This window comes from Mytilus californianus, unplaced genomic scaffold, assembly GCF_021869535.1.
Source record: "Mytilus californianus isolate M0D057914Y unplaced genomic scaffold, xbMytCali1.0.p SCAF_9, whole genome shotgun sequence".
Lineage (NCBI taxonomy): Eukaryota > Metazoa > Mollusca > Bivalvia > Mytilida > Mytilidae > Mytilus > Mytilus californianus.
Window position 1 is genome coordinate 99,033,349 of NW_026262745.1, and position 22,050 is coordinate 99,055,398.

Consider the following 22,050-nt stretch of genomic DNA (forward strand, 5'->3'; position numbering starts at 1 on the left):
CCCATGTTTAAATGAGCATAAAGCACAACATGAAGGAATTTTTTATATTGGTCGAAGCATACGAAAATACCTTAGAAATGTCTAGCTGTTTCCATTTCCAAGACCAAAACGAAAAACTTAACTTTAACCACTGAACCATAAAAATGAGGTCCAGGTCAGATAAAACCTGGCAGTTGGACATGTACACCTTACAATCATTCCAGACACCAAGTATAGTAGACCTATTGCGTATAGTATCTGAGATATGGACTTGACCACGAAAACTTAATCTTGTTCACTGATCCATGATATGAGGTCGAGGTTAAATGAAAACTGTGTGACAGACACGAGGACTTTCTAAGGTAAGCACATATTAATTATATTTATCCATTCACTCATAATAAGAAGGAAATTAACTTTACAAAAAAGCTTAACTTTTTTTAAAGTAGTCACTTAACCATGAAAATGAGGTCAAGAACAATGGGCATATGACAGACCAAAACTCATTACATAAGGCATCTATATACAAAGTATGAAGCTTCCAGGTTTTCCGCCTTTTGAAATATAAAGCCTTTATTTAGTTAATCAACGGCGCTGTGGACACCGCCGTCAAATCACTATCCCTATGTCTAGCTTTCTGCGACAGAAGTCGCGGACTCGACAAAAACCAAATTCCTTTCAGAAAATTTAACATTGTGCTGCAGTGCATAAAATTTTAACTTGTAATTATAGACATAATAGTGCTGAAAGATGCACCATTGGACAGACAGAAGAACACATAAAAGGCAAATGAATAGATGGACGGAAAGACAGACAAGCTGAATGATAACTACATGTATAGGACATTGGCTGACTATTGGACATTGATTTATCCTGATTGATTACTTGAATACTATTTCACAGTTACATATGAGCCAGTCCATGCAAAAAAGGCACAAAACAAAACAAATTACTAAATTCTAAAAAGTGTGCATAATTATTGGTAGCAGGCTTGTGGTCTGTAAAGCACCGTTACTTTTTCTTATACCCTTAGGCTGTAAACTATACACACCTTCTAGTGCTGACCCCCCGCCCCCCTTGTTTTATAAAGATTTTGCTCAATTATTTCATATACCGTATATCGGGTTTTTTTAGTGTTGGCCATTTTTCGCGATTTGATGACAATATTAGCAAGTTAAATTTTCGCTGTGTATTATTTTCGCTGAACATGAAAATACACGCAAAAAAATCACCGTATTGTATTTGTACTGGCCGGACCAGCGAGTTTAACCAAGAAGACTGGGTTTATGTAAAGATAAAACAATCAGGAGCTGACTTTTATTTCACTACCAATCCAAATGGTGAAAAACTGAAAATACAAATATAAATACAATTTTACAATGTGTTCAATGATAATTACAGTCCATTAAAATATGGATTAACAGTTCGTGAATATATAAAGCTGTTAATGTTCTTTATAATAATAAATAGATGATTATTCTTGCACACGTCATTGCACATCGGGTTCTGTCTGAATTAAATTGTGTAATAGCAGATACGAACAGTTTGAACGGTTAAATGTTCATAGTTTCTTTTTAACATAGGAAAACATATTAAAACAGTTCATCGCTGATGTAAAGACATAATTTGTAATGTTTTAACTCACGCTGTGGTTAGCCACGAATTGTTCCTTTGGACAACGTGTCCGCTGAATGTTCCTTGCAGTTGTGCACACGGCCTGTTGAGCAGTTTTCGTCACTCTGAAGAGAGGGGAAAGTAACATGGGTTCCTACACTGTCCTGTATAAAACTCCTAAAACTGGAGCATATAAAGTGATGTACGCAATGAAACATAAACAATATAAAATGATGATCCCATGAAGAACAAATGATGAATGAGTTACATAACACTTCCCGTCTGAGGTCTATCTGACATCACTATTCCATTATTAAAACAAATAAAATATTAAATATATAACAGCCGTCCAAAGTTCCACTTATATGAACTTGGAAGTAATCCAACGGGAGGCTGGGTATTTCACAGCTTCTTTCCTAGATAAGGTGGTGTTTCCGACGAGATCGCGGCGATCTAAGATCCAATTTCATGGCTGTAGTTCTGATGGATGAATCTCCTTTCGACACAGATATGCGATCCAACGGGAACGTCTTGCAAAACGGACGCTTTCCTTTACGTTTACGGCATACAGTAGACCAGCCGGTGCCATGTTCCTTTTCTCTGTGACTTAAGTCCGAATTGTCTATTCTACTTTCCTCTTGTCCTTGCGTATCCAAAGGCAAATTAAAGCTTTCCTTGGGAATTGAATGTTTTCGGATGTACTTTTCTTTGTCGGCATTCACTTTTGGTGATGTTGCTTCCGAAATGAACTTTTCGTCTTCTGCAAATTTGACGATCGAAGTCGCTGATTTCGTTTTTGGTTGCCCATGTAAACGGGGATATTGTTTAAACGAATCAGTTCGAATTCCATTTGACTGGGTGTTGGTTTTATTACACTCAGGTAATTTCTTTGTATGTGGTTTCACAACACTGCAAGTTGGATTTGTTTTCTTTGTAGTGAGTTCAAGGTGAACATGTTGCTTATCGGAGCGTATTTCACCAACGATAATCCAACCCAGGTTTAACTTTTGCGCAAATGGAGCCTTTGGTGGTCCTAGACGTTGATCAAGGACGTGATGTGCCTCTATTAGGTCTCTTCCAATGAGCAATAGGATTTTGCATTTTCCATCAATCGGAAGAATATTTTTTTGTAGTTCTTGCAAGTGTTGATATTGCAATATATCCTTAGTTGTAGCAATTTCGTTCCGATTATTGGGAATGTTATCGCATTCAATCAGTTCAGGCAGATTGAATCTAGTATTGTCTTGTACAGACTTTACGACAAAGCCGTTTCCTCGTTTTCCGGAAGTAACCTTGCTGCCGGAGCATGTGGATAACATATAGTCTTTTGTTTCTTCCTGTACGTTGAATAGACTGAAGAATTCAGGAGCAGCGAGAGACCGGTTGCTTTGGTCGTCAATAATTGCATACATGCGAATTACTTTGTCCTGATTATTTTTGTGAAAGACATTCTCAGGGAGTATCTTGGCACAAGATTTACTACTGTTGCCATCTTTACAGATATCTGTGCAAGTTGAACTAACAGAGGTTAGCTTGGTTTCAGCTAACTCAAGTTGCTCCCCGCCGTAGGATGTATCAATTAGCTCCCCGCCGTCGACTGATATAGGCGGTGAAGGCGGTGCACCTTTGGGTTGGTACACTCGATTTGTGTGTAATGCGGTGGTGTGTTGTTTACTTCCGCATTCATTGCAACTGATACTTGCCTTGCAATCACGACTTCTGTGCATAGTCGAATCACAGCATTTGTAACAAAGATTGTTTTGCCTCAACAGTTCCTTGCGTTCCTCTATTGATTTGGCACGGAACGCTCGGCATTCGTTTAAGGTATGCTTTGTATTATGCAAAATGCAAAGACTTTGTTGTTCACTGCTGTCTCCAGGTTGCTGTTCATTTGCTGTCTTATGAACATTGACTTTAGAATATGTTTGAGGTGTGAACTTTGGTGCAGCACCTTTTGTACTTGGTGTGACTCTTGACCCAAAAATGAACCCAGGATCGTTCTTTATTTTGCTAATTTCCCTGATGAAGGCAGATAATTCTGTGAAAGGTGGAAATGCAACTTCATATTTAGACTTGTATCTTGAAGCCCTTGTTATCCACTTTTCTTGGAGTCCGTATGGAAGTTTTTCCACTAAGGATTTATCCCGGATGAAGAGTCGAAATACGCAAGCAAACATCCCAGCTTGGGATTTTCCTTGTGATATTCTATTTCTGAGATAATATCTGACAAATCGTAAAGGAGTGAGTTGTCCTTATTCCTCAGTGTTGGGAAGTTGACGAGTTTGTTAACGAGAGACGCCTCCAACATTTCTGGAGCACCATATCGGTTGTCAAGTCTCTCCCATAGTCTCTGTAGGCCTCTTGTTGGGTTGTTGGCATTTGATGCCCTTATACTCATGGCATGTTTGGCAGAATCTGGTCCAAGCCATTTAATAAGTAGGTCTATCTGTTCCGAGTCCGAAACTTGTAATTCGTCTATGACGTTTTTAAAGCTGGCTTTCCATGTATGGAAGGATTCTGCCCGGTCGTTAAAGCTTGTTAGCCGGGAGAACAACAGGTCCTTGCGTAGGAGAAATCTGGTTATCTCCGACGTAGGATTGATTTGTTGCTGGTATGCAACAGGGTTCTCTTCTATTACGCCTTGTTTTTGGTGTGAAACAGGGATCTCTTCTATAACGCCTTGTTTTCCTATGCCAGTCATTGTTCCCAGATCTGGGAATACATTAACTTCTGGTGACTTAGCATGTGTAGGCAAGACCTCAGGTGTTTGTGATGGCAAGTTCAGTGCCACAGATGGCTCGAACGCTGGCGCTTCATGACTTAGCTCATACTTAACAGACGTTTGTTTTTTCTGTTGAGGGGCTGTCGCTTCCTGTATGGCGGTTGGTTCAGGATGTTTATTAACAAAGTCTTGCACACGTTGGAGCGGGTCTTCCGTCTCTTTAGGGAGATCGTCTAGCGCTTGGCTGTCATCGTACTCTAGGATACGAGCCTCGGCTTCTGCGGCTGCAGCTTCTTTCTGTGCTTCTAGAAGGTTTAACTTGGCTTTCAGCTCGGTTTTTTCCCGGCTGACACGTGCGGCCTCCTGTTTAATTTGTGCTTTCCTGCGTATGGCCTCTTGCTCTGCTTCATGCTCCATTTTAGCCTTTTTGCGTGTGGCTTCCTGTTCCATTTCAGTTTGTCTGAACAGGGCTTGTTCCTCTAACATTGCCTCCTGTTGTAGGATAAGTGCATGTTGTTCGACAAAGGCTATTTTTGATTTAGCGGCCTCTGCTTTGGCACGCTTCCTCCGTGCTAGGCTTGACATGTCAGACACATTAGAGCTACCACTATGTGAGGTTTTCTTACTTTTTGAGGTCTTTGTTTTAGTAGATTTAGCCTTTGTCAGGTCGAGCCGATGTTCGTGCAATGTTTCTAGGGCATGGTCCACTTTGGACAGACGAATATCCAATGTGAGATTGCATGCGTCTATGTCTTTTTGACTGTCCAATGTTCTGGTCCTTTTCAGAAAGTCCAGGTACTCATCTGTGAGCCTACGATAATTTGTGCAGGCTTTAACAAGGTTATCCTGGGCTGTCAAGATTTGCTGGATCTTGTTAGGAGGCGTGGTGACTTCCGATAACCGGGACTCTACATCTGACCAGAGGGCCTCTAGTTCCTGACAGAACTTGTCACGTTTTTCTGTGAAAGCTCCTTTACCTTTTTCCTCGAGGTCTCGTACTCGCCTCGTCTCGGGATTTTCATCTAAATGTGTGGTATTAGACGGATTCTCTATAAGTTCTTCAGGGACATCTCCCTCTGGGGGTTGAACCTCTTCTTGCTGTTCCGCTTGACTGGGATCCATGATGGCTCAACGTTGTTTGTTTGCTGCCAAAACACAAGCTGTGTTGCGTAGTGTCAAGGTAACAGCTACGAACGATGCTCCGTTGTATTTCCTGATCAGGAGATGTGTAGACAAGTTGTTGTCAATTTACTAGCACGAAACGTTGTCGTTGAAACTACGTTATGGGTCTGCTGACTGTCGTGGAGTGGCGTACGTTATCCAAGAAAAACAACAGGCAAGTTGTAACTTTTTCACTGTACTGGCCGGACCAGCGAGTTTAACCAAGAAGACTGGGTTTATGTAAAGATAAAACAATCAGGAGCTGACTTTTATTTCACTACCAATCCAAATGGTGAAAAACTGAAAATACAAATATAAATACAATTTTACAATGTGTTCAATGATAGTTAAAGTCCATTAAAATATGGATAAACAGTTCGTAGATATATAAAGCTGTTAATGTTCTTTATAATAATAAATAAATGATTATTCTTGCACACGTCATTGCACGTCGGGTTCTGTCTGAATTAAATTGTGTAATAGCAGATACGAACAGTTTGAACGGTTAAATGTTCATAGTTTCTTTTTAACATAGGAAAACATATTAAAACAGTTCATCGCTGATGTAAAGACATAATTTGTAATGTTTTAACTCACGCTGTGGTTAGCCACGAATTGTTCCTTTGGACAACGTGTCCGCTGAATGTTCCTTGCAGTTGTGCACACGGCCTGTTGAGCAGTTTTCGTCACTCAGAAGAGAGGGGAAAGTAACATGGGTTCCTACACTGTCCTGTATAAAACTCCTAAAACTGGAGCATATAAAGTGATGTACGCAATGAAACATAAACAATATAAAATGATGATCCCATGAAGAACAAATGATGAATGAGTTACAGAACAGTATTGTTAAAGATGTAAACAACATCAGTTTGAATGAATGACAGATAATCGATTACATATAAATACGTGTATTACAAAATAAAATACACATATTCGGAGATCTTCTATAATATTTAAAATCAAGTCCATTGTAGCATGGAAAAAATGAAGTTTTTAATCAAGTTTGTGCTGGTATAACAGAGCATTTTGAAAGTATGTTCGTGTAAATAATTTAGTTTTACAATAAATGTAAAATGTTTGGGTTATGACAACAATTAAGAGAGGTCGGTAGTTAACATTGTTGAACATGTCACTGACTTCATTGTTGTCAAAATGTATGACATGTATGATTAACCAATTTAATTGTTATAAAAACAGATATCTCAATCAACACAAAAGACCAATTTATATAGAATGTAATTTCACCTTTAGGGTTAAATGAGTTTACATATAAATTTTATATAAACTCGATGATTAGCAGTTTTATCAATGAAACGTTTTAAAAAAACAGCTGCAAATCTAGGAATAGGGAGGACAATTTGTGCGGGGTCAAATTTTCGCATTTCTTTAGGTGCCGCAAACAAAGCGAAAATTAAACACACACGAAATGAACGCACGCAAGGACGGTTGATTTAAATAATATTCAATAACTTAACTTAACTTTAATTTCAAAAACACAAGATGACATAGTTTTTGCATTTTCCTTTCCGTTAAACTGTTGTTTTTCTTCATTTTTTTAGGCATAGGTAGAGATGATGAAAATTGTTGACCTTTTCTCTCTATATAGTTGTAAATGGTTTAACTTCTGTTCAGAATAGCATTGTTCCCGGTAACAAATGATTTTACGCTTGCTAAAGTGCAAAAATTCAGATATTTCTACGTATTTTTCCATTTTAACTGACAAATTTGAGACAGAATTGACAATTTTATTAATGTTTACATTAGTATCAATTTTTTCGGATAAAATCGTTTTTCAAAAATATTTTAGCGAGCTTAAACGTGTCCTGTAAAGTTTATCAAAAGGACTTTTTGTACCTTTTCGATTGGACTGGCTCATATGTTAGTAAACGTTTACTTTTTTGGTTCCTGTTCCTAATATTTATTCTTTATTCTTGTCCCACATATTTTCATGTTTTGAGATTTTGTCTTGTCCTTATTCTTACCTTTTTCGATTCCGACTTGTCCTGATTTTAAAGTCCCCTATACAGCTATGGTAGACTTGTTTACACTTTAAATTGCCACCAGATGTCACTGCTACTTGTCCAAATTGTAAACCATTAGGATATTTGTTTGTGCTTTCTGTCTGTAAGGAATTGCTACCACCAGATACCAGTGTATGAGACAAGGAACCTTTATCTAACTTCAGCTGAGAATTGACACTGTTCACAATCACATCAACCTGTAAAACAAATGTAAAATTCTGAAAATCTCAGTTCTTCTTAGAGTTATCCCCCTTTGATTATAGAACTCAATATATTAATTTACTTCTTATATCATATTAAAAAAAGATGCATAGCTTTTAATATCTGAAACTACATGGTGCATCATTTCTACAAACCATTCTTTACCTTAATTGTATTTGGCAAAATCTTTCTGAATTTTCGGTCCTAAATGCTCATCAACCTTGTACCTTTTTTGGCCTATTAATTTTTTTCATTCGTGCGTCACTGATGAGTCTTTTAATTTGTAGATGAAAGGCGTTTATGGCCTAAATGGGTCTTTTAATTTGTAGATGAAAGGCATCTATGGCATATAAAATTATACTATTTTTTTCGGATATCATTTTTTTCTTCAAATCCTGCCGAAGGTCTTGGTTCTTTCCAGGGCGCTCCGCTTTCCTCCACCAATAAAAACTGGCCACAACGATATAGCCAAAAGTGCTAAAAGTGGCATTAAAACACAAACAATCAATCAATCTATAAATCATCAGATTCAAGAAATTCGTTTTTTTCTTCATTTTAAAAGATTAGAGACTATTATTGTCGTTCAAACTTTGTGGTTATGAAATGTAAATTTAATTGTTTCAATCAGAGTCTACCAAATAGTGCATAGCAAAGCTAAAAAAATGAATTCTGAATTTAAAGTAGTCTACTAGATAGGTGCCCACTCTTTCAAAAAAAAAGAAGAAAAAAATTATCAACAAGGAAATAATTGGTTCTCAGTAGCATAAATCATGCATTTAATTTAATTGTAATGACTCAGTGTTTTTTTTTTTTTTTTTTTTTTTTTTTCTTATTTTGATTGTTGATATTTTCTGTGTGAATACTCACAACTTGGTCTTGTATTTTGTTTATTTTGACATTGACATTTGTGTTTCCTATCTGAGTAGTAAATACATCTCTGCACTGGACAGCTGAAATCCAAAATAAAAAGAATATTATACTGTTTTTAAGAAGTAATAATGTTTTCATATAAATAAAAGAAGTGTGGGGCATACCCCACTGCAAATTTATCTATAATTGAAGAAAGTAAACTTGAATTTCAAAAATATTTTAAAATGCATCATAAAATCTGGAATGAAATGTCACAGAATACTAATACATTAAAGGAATAATTTATTCCTTCTTTTAATAATAAAACTCTCTGTGTTCCTGTTCAATTTCAGGAGCCTGTATTTCAGTGGTTGTCAATTGTTGCTGCATATCATATTACTTTTTCATTATTGCTTTGTACTGTAAATCAAGACGTCAGTTTTCTTGTTTAAATTGTTTTACAATTGTTATTTCAGGGTCTTTTATAGCTTACTATGTAGTATGTGATCTGCTCATTGTTAAAGGCTGTATGGTGACCTACAGTTGTAAACGTCTACATCGCTTGGTCTCTGGTGGAGAATTGTCTCATTGGAAATCATACACCATTTTCTTTTTTTTTACTGTAAAGATGGCAATATATTTTCTTTTGAGATAGAATGTTATAATCATACAAGAGGATGGTGTTTGCTTCTCCATACATTATTACACAAGAAAACTCAGAATGATATGAGTATACCATTGGGAAAAATCGTATAAAAATAATGATAAAACAAAAATTTTAAAAAAGCACTATCTTAACAGTTGTCTTCTTTTATTGTAGCTGTAAAATTTTACTTACATTGATTGATAAAAGATCTCCATCTCTTCACTTCAGCAATAAAAGCCTGGAAATTACCAAAATATCTGATCATCACTTTAAGCCAGTACAATAATATGATACCCCTAAGTTATCAACAGGCAGGTATTGATTATTTGTATATCATGTATATGAGATAATATCCGATAGTCAATACATTGGTATGAGGTCTCCAAGTCGGGACCTATTATAGCTGACTGTGTTGTACGGATGTTACTCATTGTTGAAAGCCGTACACTGACTTATAGTTGTTAATTTCTGTGTCATTTGGTCTCTTGTGGGGAGTTGTCTCATTGGCAATCATACAACATCTTGTTATTTTTATATGAAAACTATTAAAGACCATTGAAATGATTCATACAATTTTTCTATCAACAGTTTCTACTACTGTTTCCAAGTTAATACCCCAATTGAAAACACTTAAAGTTGATAAAAGTAAAAGTAATCATGTATTGATAAACATTTGCTTAAATTTATCAAGTGGTTTCCTAACAGAGATGATTTGTTACAGTTTACAATTACAAAAGAATGTTAAGTGATGACAATAGTTCACATGAACCTGTGGTATAGGTGATCTAATAAAGAATATATAAAACATACATTTAATGTCCTTTGATCAGAAGAGTGAATGACAAATCTGATGTCAGTAATAGATGTATTGGTGTGGTTCTCTAAGTATTCTTGAATGTAGATACATTTAGATTTAGCTGCTGCCCGCTTGGGGAACCTGATGTACCCAGTGGTCAGTCCTGGATTAGCCGTTGATGTCAAATGTCTACTGTCCATTTTTGATAGGCTTTTCTCTATGAATGATTTGTGGACCTGAAATACTTAAAAATGAGTGATTAAATACGTAACATGTTGTAAGGGAAATAACCCTTACTTCCATTTTTGCATCATATAGTATGTATAAAAATAAGAAGATAAAGTATGATTGCCAATGAGACAACTCTCCACAAGAGACCAAATGATACAGAAATTAACAACTACAGGTCATCCTATGACCTTCAACTATGAGCAAAGCCCATACCGCATAGTAAGCTATAAAAGGCCCTGAAATGACAAATGTAAAACAATTTAAATATTTTACACAGCAACAATCACCAACCACTGAATTACAGGCTATATATGTATATTCATGTTTACATGTATGTTAAAAGAATAAGCATAGATCGATATCGTAGTACATGTATTTCAAAGATTGCAGTTTGTCATATTGTCTGTAGTGCAAATTGTCTCTCTCTGAAGATAATATAAATTTTAGCTAATTTCTGAGTTACAAATCTCAGAATAAATCAGTATTAAGGGTCTTTGTTTCAGATTTTTTATAAAATTATCTCCCTTTACAGGACTCTACATTTTTCCCGAAATTTGTCAGTTCAAACAAGTAGTGACCAAAACTAACTTGTATGAAAGGAAGTGAATCTTGCCAATATAAAATAATAAAATAAAGTATATTTTGAATGCAAAATATTACAGAATGGTCTTAATGATATTTATAGGGATATCCTTGCTTTGATTCGTCAACATAGGGAACACTTGCATCATTGGTTGGGAAATGCAGGATTTTTTTACCCAGCTTAGCAAATAACTCTTCAGGTTTATATATAATTATGTCCATTTTGGTCTTTTCATTTTCTGTTTTAATAGGTTCATTGTTCTACCATTCCAAATTTTTTTTTGTATATAAAAATCTTCATTTTCAATAATTTTTAACAGATTGTATACCGTAAATTGGGTTATTTTGGTTGTAGTTTTATTTTGGTTTATTTGGTACCTCCAATGAAAGTGCCAAAATTAAAAATACGAAAGTAAAACAAACACTAACTATTGAAAGGCCAAAATCGAGGAACGGTACGACGATATCGTAATATTAATTGTTGAGGGAAACGTCTTATGCTATTATATCTTCCGTATATTTCCCATGATTAATAGCCAAATCTGCAAATAAATACCGGGTATAATTTGACAACAACACTATATGATTTTTAATTAATTATCTGAAATTGTGAAGAAAACACAATATGAATTTGTATTCACACATGTCATAAATATGCCAGGCAATTTCTGATTAGACACTGTTTTTGGTAATTAGAATGATATAAAAAAAACTCCTTGTAATCCTTTATCTTCTATTAATTAACATGTACTGCCAGAGGCATAAGGATTAAAATTTAAATCCTTGATCGTCAATCATTAACATGTACTGCAATAGTAATAATGATTAAAATTTATTTCATATGAATTTTGTAAAAAATAAATAAATAATCTATTTAAAATCACTGTCTTTTAGCGTTCAACCCGAAGATACGGAATTATTTGCAATTGCATTCGTATCCGATTCCTTCATTTAGTTAACGTTGTCGTGTTTCTAGTTTGTGTAGGTCATTGATTGTTTGTCAATAAACATAAACGGGTAAATAAGTGCAAATAAGAATGATCTCGCACACTTATATTGTTCCAAATTTAAACACATCATTTGGACGAAGAACCAAAATTACACACACCAAAATAACACATAGTGAAAACCGCCAAAATATCCCGACGCCAAAATTTCCCAATTTACGGTATTTGAATGCAACTAAAAAAAATGAAGTTACTGATCATATTATGATGTTCACAAATAAGGCCAACATAAAAAAAATTATATATGTGTTTAGGGTTTCCTGTACTGTAGTTTTTTACTACACACGTTGTCGGATTGCTGCCTTGTTGAAGCATATTAAATATTTCCCTTTATCCCTAAATGCATACCTGTTTTGAATTTGTTTCACTCCATTTCAATAAAGATGTATGGAAGACATTCTGACATTTCAGTTTACCTCCCCATGTTATGGCTACCTCACCAGCCTGTATCACATTCGGATATTTCTCCTTACACTCTGTCTGTAAACTGTTACCAGGCTTTAGATGCTTTACCAGCATTTAGGTCTAACTTCTTTGATGACCTGTTCAGAATTACATCAACCTAAAATTCAAAATGCTCTACCTTTGCGATAACTGTAAATTCAGAAATAAGTGTGTGTATTTAATATTGCAATTATTAAAAAAAATGGACAAATATGTGAGATTAATTATTGAAATTTCAGAAAAATCTACATACATATATAAGAATCAGATATCAGAATGCCAGTTCTTATAATTGCGATACTCCACCAGTCTCAATTTCAAGCATTATTAAAAACCTTACAATAATTTCTGAATTTACAGTTAACATTAACACTTTTACAGTTAGTGTTAAAATGAATTACAGGAGGTGTGGCCCGCCCCAAAAGCAAGTCAAAAATGACACATGTAAAAACAAAAGACAGCTAGAAGTCACCATACTAGCTTCATCATTTATAGACATATGTCAATAATATAAGTTGTATGAAAAAGATGTGCTCAGCTCTTAATAAAATTGCATATCACGGCTTTGTGACGTCAAATACGTTGACCCAGCATTAATTACTTTGACGTCGTAATATATGAACCGACGTTGATAAGTTTGACCTGAACTTATCACCTCATCTTCTGGGTTGCTGGTGAAACAAAGAATACACTTGTTTCCATCATGCAAAATATGCAAATACAACCTGATAAATCGATTATCTGGTTTTCTGCAAATATATATTGTAAAATAATCAGCTGCTCGACATAATATGAAGCCTTTTTTATCTCATTCACTTGCTCTCTCAACAAAAAGCGTCATATTGTGACTTGCAGCTTATATTTTACGATATCAATATGCAGACCATCTGATAATCTGTACTTATCATACCTAACATTTAGGATGAATGCAGGTGCTCTAGAAGGGTAAGCAGTTCCTGATCCACTAGTGACACCTGTTGTGTTGCTCGTTATGAGTAAAAGCTCTGCTTATAAGTCACAAGGTTAATCTTTGTAATATTCTGAATTTCATGTAGAAGTACTTTTTTAACCACTCATTTTCTTATCAAAATCTAATTTATGTAAAAATAGAAAGATTTGGTATGATTGACAATGTGACAACCTCTGCGCCAAACACCAAATTACGTAGAAGTTAGAAACTATAGGTCATCATACGACCTTTAACAATGAGCAAAATCCATACAACATAGCAAGCATGTTCCATGTAGTTGTTTCTTTTGTTTTGAAGATACTCCAGAAGTATTAGGCATACAGTATCAATGAATTGCCTAAACATATAAAGTCTCAAGTTACCTTGCATTTTATTTGTAAAATTTCTAGAAAAAGGTATACCAAATGTCCAGAACCTTGTTGAAACATTGCATACACGATTAATAAACCTTATCATGTGTCAAAATCAAACAAACATTCTAAATCGGTCTCACCTGTTGATACACCTTTCCATTATCTACTGGTATGCCCCGCCCCCCCCCCCCCCCCCCCTTAGCAACACATGGCAACCCAGCATCCTAGGTCAAGCATTATTGCTCCAGTATCTATTGATTGTTTATCAAATAAAATTTAACAGGTTTTCTTTTTTTATATCCATAGATAACTTAATGATAATTAAAATTCCTATCACTAAGTAAAATATAAAGAACAAAAGAAAATAAATTGATTATTTGCTTACATGGATATTTGGTCATTGTAGTTCGTCTTTGTTTTAAATTTATATATACCTCTTGTCCTTAACATGAATCTTTGCACATTGTACTCACCCTATTTACAAATTAAGAAAATAAAATATATCCAATACCTCTCACTTCTTTTCTTTTTTTGTTTTTGTAAATTATACTAAAAATTTTGAAAAAGGTAAAGTACAATCAGCAAATACTCCCACAGTAGACCAAAGTCATATCAAAATAAACATTATCTTACTTTTTATGAAGCATCTATTGAAATATAGTTTTTTTATTATTATATGAGTTTCCCCTCTGCCTTTTACCGATTAATATACACAAATATCTAATTCACTACATCATTTCATTCCATGCAGACTTTCAGATCAGTAATGTTAATTTCCATCTCATTCCAATGAGGTTGTATATAAGTTCTCCTCCAGATTGATTGTAAGGTACTACCTCTACAATAATTTGATTAGTGCACACATACAACGTTACCGTAACAGAGAGGAAAAAAGAACAATTTGATCATCAATAATTAGAAATTTATATCTTTCAATCATTATATAAAGTAGTTTTATTTTTTGTTTTAAGTGCAGAAAGCGCTTTATTAAATTTATTCATCAGACGAACCCATATGTATGGTAACAATCCGATCGGTATTGTCTGAAAAATCTTCGTTGTTGGACTCTTCGCAAGAAGAATAAGTGTCTTTTTCTTGGTTATTTTCCACACACAATGGCTCAAATTGATGAGGTCAATTGTCTTTATAGTTTGTCAGTAATAGGGAAAAGTGCTGTCAATACCGTTCATAGTGTAATTGTGCAGTAAAGTGATCGACATCGTCCAGTTTGAGACATTTTCCCAGCTTGTAACCAATGACGTAAGCACGATCACGTGATCATTATCTAATTAAAAATCATTCATTACAGCTGAAGTTCATAACTGATAAATCATATACAGGATATCATGGATATATAAAATTGAAAGAACAAAAATAATATCATACTGCAAAAAACAATTTTTGACATTAATTTTATCAAAAATGTTTGCCATTTTGATGCTAAATTTTTGTTTTTATCGCTTTCTTTTTCTTTCCAATCTTTTATTTTATTTATTTATTATTACATTTCTGCAAAATCATGCCATAATATTGCATTTTGGTTTAGTTTATGGCGAGTTATCCTGCTTAATATTGTTTTATATGCTTCTATATGTTAGTGATATGTATTTATTCAGTATTTTTATACATATGGAAAATAATCAGATATTACTATTACATTTCTTTACGTTCATGTTATGTGCTAGACTAGTGTATTTATTTATGTCATATCATGTGTGCCCTAAAGGTATTAACTGTTAATTGCTAAGGTTTGGGAGATAGTGTTAAAAGAAGAGATGTTTTTAATTATTTAAGATCAAAGAATTACAATATCTACTGTTTACAAGATACTCATTTCTTATGTGAAAATGAAAATAATATAAGAGCTATGTGGGGATATGATAGTTTGTTTTCATCATATAGATCAAATTCAAGAGGTGTAGCAGTTATGTTTAATAATAATTTTGAGTTTAAGGTCTTAAAAGAAAAAAAAGTTGTTGGTGGCGATTATTAAGTATTAGACTTAGTTGTTGATACTTTACATTTTACACTTGTAACTATTTATTGACCAAATATAGATAATCCAATTTTTTATGATCACATTATGTCAATTATAGATGATTTTGGTAATGAAAGCTATATGATATGTGGTGATTTTTATCTTGTTCTCAACCAAGATATAGATTATTTTAACTATTTACATGTTAATAACCAAAATGCTCGGGGAAAAGTTTTAGAAATCATTCAGGAAAGGTGTCTCGTTGACCCTTTCCGAGAACTTTACCCAGATTTGAAACGTTTCACATGGAGAAAAAGAACCCCTTTTAAACAAGCAATGTTAATTGTTTTTCTTTTGTCTGAAAATTTATTATGCTCTTTGAATAATTGTAATATTGAGCATAGCTATCGCTCTGATCATTCTATGGTTACATTAAATCTAGAATTTAATCCATTTGATTGAGGTAGAGGATTGTGGAAATTTAATAATTCATTATTGTATGATCAAGAATATATAAGGATTGTTAAAGAAAAAATAGTACAAGTGAAAAAACAATATGTAAAACTTGTTTATGATCTAGATAGAGTTGAAGACATAAATAATGAAGATCTCCATTTTAATATTAACAGTCACTTATTTCTTAAGACATTGTTGATGGAAATTAGAGACAAAACTATTTCTTATTCAAATTATAAGAAAAAAGAAAAAGAAAAAAAAAAGAGAAAGATCTTAGAAATGAAATCCTAGCTTTGAAAGAAAGAGTAGATGAAGGTTAAATACAGATTTTGTAAAACAAAAAACAAACAATATGAATTAGAAAATATAAGAAAATAAAAAAAAATAAAAAGGAAAATAATTAGATCAAGAATACAATGGGTAGAAGAGGATGAAAAACCTGCTAGCTATTTTTGTGGGCTAGAAGTTAGATAATACCAAAAGTAGAAAAAGAAAAAAAGAAAATGGAGATGTAATTTCAAAACAAAAGGATATTTTGAAAGAAGTGAATTTTTTTTATGAAAATTTATATAAGAATAAAGATCAGTCAAAAGGAGATAAATTAAGTAAACTTGTAGAAGTATTGAAAGATATAAAGTTTAAAACATTAACTGATGATGAGAGAAATAATCTTGAAGGTAAAATAACTATTGAAGAAGCTGGTTTGACATTGAAAAATATGAAAAAAATAAAACGCCAGGATCTGATGGTTTCTCCACAGAGTTTTTAAAATTTTTTTGAAAAGATTTGAAAATTTTTGTTGTTGACTCCTTGAACTACAGTACTGAGATTGGTGAACTATCTGTTACGCAAAAACAAGGAATCATTACATGCCTGCCAAAAGAAAATAAGCCTAGACATTTCTTAAAACATTGGAGAACTATATCATTATTAAATACAGTTTATAAAATTGCCGCAAATTGTCGTAAAATTTTAAACAGAAATAAAATTTATCTTCTGTAATGTTTCCGACAATCAAAACTACTGAATCTTATAAAACTTCAATGTAATGTAATTATTTAAGGAATGACTGTAATGTTATTTCTGCCTATGAAAAAATGACATCAATAATGTGGTGCACACTAAATAACCGGCGTAGTAGATTTACACGGGTTATTTACAAGAGTGCACCACATTTTTCAGGTTATTTCGAATATAGACAGAAAAAATATTACAGTCATTCCTTATAATTTAATACTAAATTCCATTTTCAAGGAGTAATTATGAAAAAACATTGATGACATCACGGTCACATGACAAAATTAAGTCTTTGAGCTGATAGACAAAAAACTTTCAGCCAATCAGGAGACATGTTACCGGTACATCCAAAATTAAATTATTTACTATTAAATCAAAAATGGATATTTCTCATTTCAGTCAACCGAAAATAGATCAACATATTATATGGTAAACATCATTGAACGGACATTATTTGCCAAAAAAAACCAAAATGACTCGAAAAATACATTTGCGCATCCATTTTAGCTTCAGAACTTGAAGACAATGACCTAAATAACTTGCAATGTCAAGTATAGTTATCATGACAATCTGGTGTGACTGATGGTTAAATAATAAGGGAGCAACCATTTAACTTCAGAGAAGGGGGGGGGGGGGGGGGGGGGGTGTGGGGGTTTTTGTGTGAGTCAGAAAATTGTTTTTGCGCACAGCGCGACCATTTCGTTTTTGTTTTTTGGACGCTATCCATCAATTGTTTCTTTTTCAAAATTTAACACTATAAGGTATGGGGGAAATCTGGATTCAGAACTTTTTTTTGTCATCTGCTTGACCACATTATTTTTTTTTCATCAAATTGGGGATCGGAATATTTTTTTAGGTAAAAACCCATACCCCCCCCCCCCCCCCCTTCTAAATTTAAATAGTCGTTCCCTGATTATGAAATCCAACAGAAATAGAATTGTAACTAAAACATCAGTCATTGATCAACAGTCAATATCTATTCAGTGATTATCAACCTAAAAAAATCTGATAAATTCTCATCACTTCTGTAAACTTAATTATTTTTGCAAACAATCTATTTTCTGAGATTTTTGTGTGCAGAAAAACAATACAAATATAAATCGTCAAAAACCGTAAAAATTGGATCTCTCTTTATAAAGCCTTTTATGAGTACATTCCAAACATGAGTACTAGTATATCATGTGAAACCAGTGAGAAAAGTTTTAATAGAAAAAAAAATTATCTGTACAAAAAATAGTTGGTTAACAGTATCATGAGTTAAACAATTTCATGAAATTACAGTTGTTTTATCCCTTTTGTTATTTTTTATACAATGTAGTGCATGGCCATGTTAATTGATTGGCAGGGACTAACTATAAAAACCTTGTCTGGATAAAGTCTATTGGTCTTCTGGTTGTAGATCTAGAGGAGAAGATTTTTGAAAATCTTAAATAGTTTAAAGATTCTGAGATCAAACCTTGGCAAGGATTGGGCTGCCTTTAACCTGAATACTGTTATTTTTTTTATGAACTGTAAAACTGCTTTACAATATTATCTTCGTGGCACGAAAAATGTACTGTTGAGTACAAAAATTGCAGTTACAGTCTTTGTACAGGTGTGTATAGTACTCTGGGGCCGGTTTCACGAAGCTATCCTAAGACCTGTCGTAAAAAGTAAAATCACAAAAATACTGAACTCCGAGGAAAATTCAAAAAGGAAAGTCCCCAATCAAATGGCAAAATCAAAAGTTAAAACACATCAAACGAATGGATAACAACTGTCATATTCCTGACTTGGTACAGGCAATTTCTAATGTAGAAAATGGTGGTTTTATAGCTAGCTACACCTCTCACTTGTATGACAGTCGCATCAAATTCCATTATATTGACAACGATGCGTGAACAAAACAAACAGACACAATAGGTAAAAATGTCAAAAATAGGGGTACAGCAGTCAACATTGTGTTAACATCTTAATCACTATAAAAACAAACAAATGTAACAAAGAAGCACAAAAAGGCATACATCAAATTTAACATCCTCATTTTGCTTATATTATACGATTTTATATATCTATGTAAAATCCACCCATAAAGGATGGAAGGTTTTAAGTACTGGCGTGAAATCGCGCGTTTGAAATTCGCACAGGTAGACATACTTTAATTTTGTCGTTCAAAGTATGACGGGATACATAAATACAGAGTCACGTCAAACTGTATATCTACAAAAAACAGACTTAACAGTAAAAGTAATATTAATAAAGACAAATAGAAGAATACTATAACACGTTATTAAGATGATAAACAACGTCAGTACGCAAAATCTATACTTCAAGACCATCGTGTATTATTTGTGAAGTTTATACGGAATATTTATCAACAAGTTCTTGGTACCTTCCGATGAACTTTTTTAGAAAAAGGACGAGACGTTCTTTGACATACCCCTGGTTCATCCACTTTCTGCTCAGACACTGGTGACGTTTTGCAAAGTCTGAGTAGGAGCTGCAAGCTCTTGAATACCGAATAAGTTGGGAAATGTATATCCCATATGCAGGTGAAGTTGGTATATTGCTACTAAGGTCGGGGAAATTGATAATTTCAAAATTAAAATCGTCTCGTTTGTCATAGATTCTGCTACTGAGATGACTGTGTATGTCAAATTCGAGGTATAAGTCTAAAAATGAGGCGGAGGAAGCCGTGTCTGTTGTTTCTTTAATTGCAAGTTCTGGTGGATATATTAATGGAACCCAATCAGAAAAGTTCGGATGGTTAATGGAAAGAACATCATCAATATATCTGAAAATGAAATTAAATAACCTGGCTTCTTTGATCTTCTTGTTTTTGACAAGTGTAGTAAGACATATCTTAGGACATGTCTTAAGATCCTCTTATGACTATCCTAGGACATATCTCAGACCTCGAAGCTGTCTTAGGATGATTTTAGCAAAAATATCCTAAACCTGTCGCAAGTTCTTTAAAATTTACAATATAAACATTGATTTATGCGAAAATTCTTGTAAATATAGTATGCATTTCCGTAATAGTTATACACCGAGTGATAGGTGTGTCTGAATAAGAAACCCCGACGGCCTTTCTTATCCAGACACGCCGTATCCCGAGGTGTATTACTAACTTTCACCCAATGCTAAACCCTATATTTGTAAACATTGATTATTAGATGAAAAAAAACCGGATAGCATATTTATTGACAAAATCAAACCATGATTTATAAGAAAACATTATTGTTTTTTACATGAAACCCCATTAGTAACCTTACTTTGGCTATATGTTCGTTCAAACTTTGACAAGTGAGTAGATTTTACAAATGTCAAAGTTGCTGTTTTGCATATTCCCGTTAAATCCTGGTGCTAATATGGATCAGCAGTTCAAGGTTGCCCGTTTCGTGCATTCTTATTACAAAAAAAAAATACATCATGCTCCTTGTATGCAGTTGTCAATATGGACGGGTATAAGACGGACGACATTTCAAGTCAAGCGATGGATTTGGTAGAAGAGACTAAAGATGAAGGCAATATTATAACCCAAAGTACTTACCTGTATCATTTTAATGAAGGTAATCATAAATTTATTTTTTATGTTACGGCTTTATAAAAAAAAAAAGCCCCCCCCCCCCCTCTTCTCGAGAATAAACATACATTCGTGAGGGATAGGTGTGTCTGGATTAGAAATCCGACGACCGGACATGCTCAACATACAAAAATACAGATTGAATAATTAGGAACTCCCTCTTTATCCTGGGTTGGGAACCCCCCTTTTTAAAATGGCTGGATCCGCCCCTGCCTGCCTTTTTTCACTTCCATCCTAGCATGAAATATATCAAGATACTTGAGGACAAAACAACAAAGAGTTTGATTGCCATCGAAGAGAGACGACTAAAAACAGAAGATGAAAGGCTTTGTGTCGAAAAACAGAGATTGACTATGGAGTCGGAAAGACTTGATATAGAAAGACAGCGATTTAACATTGAACAGCAGAAACACCAACTGTATTTGGCACCAATGAACATTAATTTAGCACAAATGGGAGTCCAATTGTTAGACCAACAAACACTGAGCACACCTGATGATGCCTAGATTTAAATTTTATAAAACTCGCATAATGTTATATTACACCTTTTTTGTTAGTCTTTATTTCTTTAAATTATTAATGAGTCTATAGTGTTGTTTTTTTTTCAAAGCTGTCAACCTAAGCATTGAACGATTAATAAACTTTCTGCACAAAGAGTAAAGGATTTAATAAATCTCTGGTAGTTGAAATGATAAAAAATACAATATTAAAAAGTAATTAGATGATACAATTTATTCAATGTCCAAATATTCCATTTAGCAACCTGTTCCTAACATTTGCACCATCATTCAAATGGACCACATATTGTTGTCTGTCTATGTGTCCTTGGTCTGGGCGATTCCCGTCAATGTCTACCGGCAATGGGATTTATTTGCTATACACATATTATGTAAAACAGCCACAGCAATAAAAATGTCACAGTATTTTAATGGCATGTAAAGCAATGTGCCAGTACTTGCATCTATGCAACGGAAACGTGATTTTAAAACTCCAAAACTCCTTTCGACAACGCTCCTCGTCTTCATAAGGGAAGTATTGTATCTTTGTTGATTTCTCGTTGTTTGGTTTAGCACAGAAGTGAGAAGCCATGGTCGAAGTGAATACCCACTATCTCCTATCAGCCATCCATGATCAATTGTTCCGTCCTCAAACATTTCATTTAAGCTAGAATTAGCTCAAATGAAGGCGTCGTGAGTTGCACCTGGCCATTTAGCTACAAGGTTCAGAAATTTCATGTTAGAGTCACAAACTCCTTGAACATTAATAGAGTGGTAGTTTTTTTTCTGTTCACATATAGATGTTCATCTTCTAATGGAGATTGTATCCTAATGTGCGTCCCGTCGATTGCTCGGACGATATTTGGGAAGTCATCAATGCTATAAAAGCCTTCCATCATGTTATGCAGCTGTGCTCGATCAGTTGGCATCTTAATATAATGGTTGCATACTCTTTTCAAAC

At 34.0% G+C, this 22,050-nt stretch overlaps 1 protein-coding gene, 1 long non-coding RNA gene and 1 pseudogene across 2 annotated transcripts; all 3 read right to left on the reverse strand.

Annotated features, from left to right (window-relative positions):
* Positions 1-1,281: 1,281 nt before the first annotated feature.
* LOC127716663 (uncharacterized) lies at positions 1,282-3,038 on the reverse strand. The gene is made up of 2 exons (XM_052222913.1): positions 1,625-3,038; positions 1,282-1,327 (listed from the first exon to the last, which is right to left on the reverse strand). Exon 1 carries the CDS (start codon positions 3,003-3,005, stop codon positions 2,010-2,012), a length of 996 nt encoding a protein of 331 aa, XP_052078873.1. The 5' UTR covers positions 3,006-3,038; the 3' UTR covers positions 1,282-1,327; positions 1,625-2,009.
* A 2,692-nt stretch (positions 3,039-5,730) lies between these two features.
* LOC127716675 (uncharacterized) lies at positions 5,731-6,310 on the reverse strand. Its single transcript, XR_007989070.1, has 2 exons — positions 6,074-6,310; positions 5,731-5,776 (listed from the first exon to the last, which is right to left on the reverse strand). It is a non-coding gene; the product is annotated as an uncharacterized LOC127716675 (long non-coding RNA).
* A 15,017-nt stretch (positions 6,311-21,327) lies between these two features.
* Positions 21,328-21,827, reverse strand: LOC127714075 (putative nuclease HARBI1; annotated as a pseudogene).
* Positions 21,828-22,050: the final 223 nt, after the last annotated feature.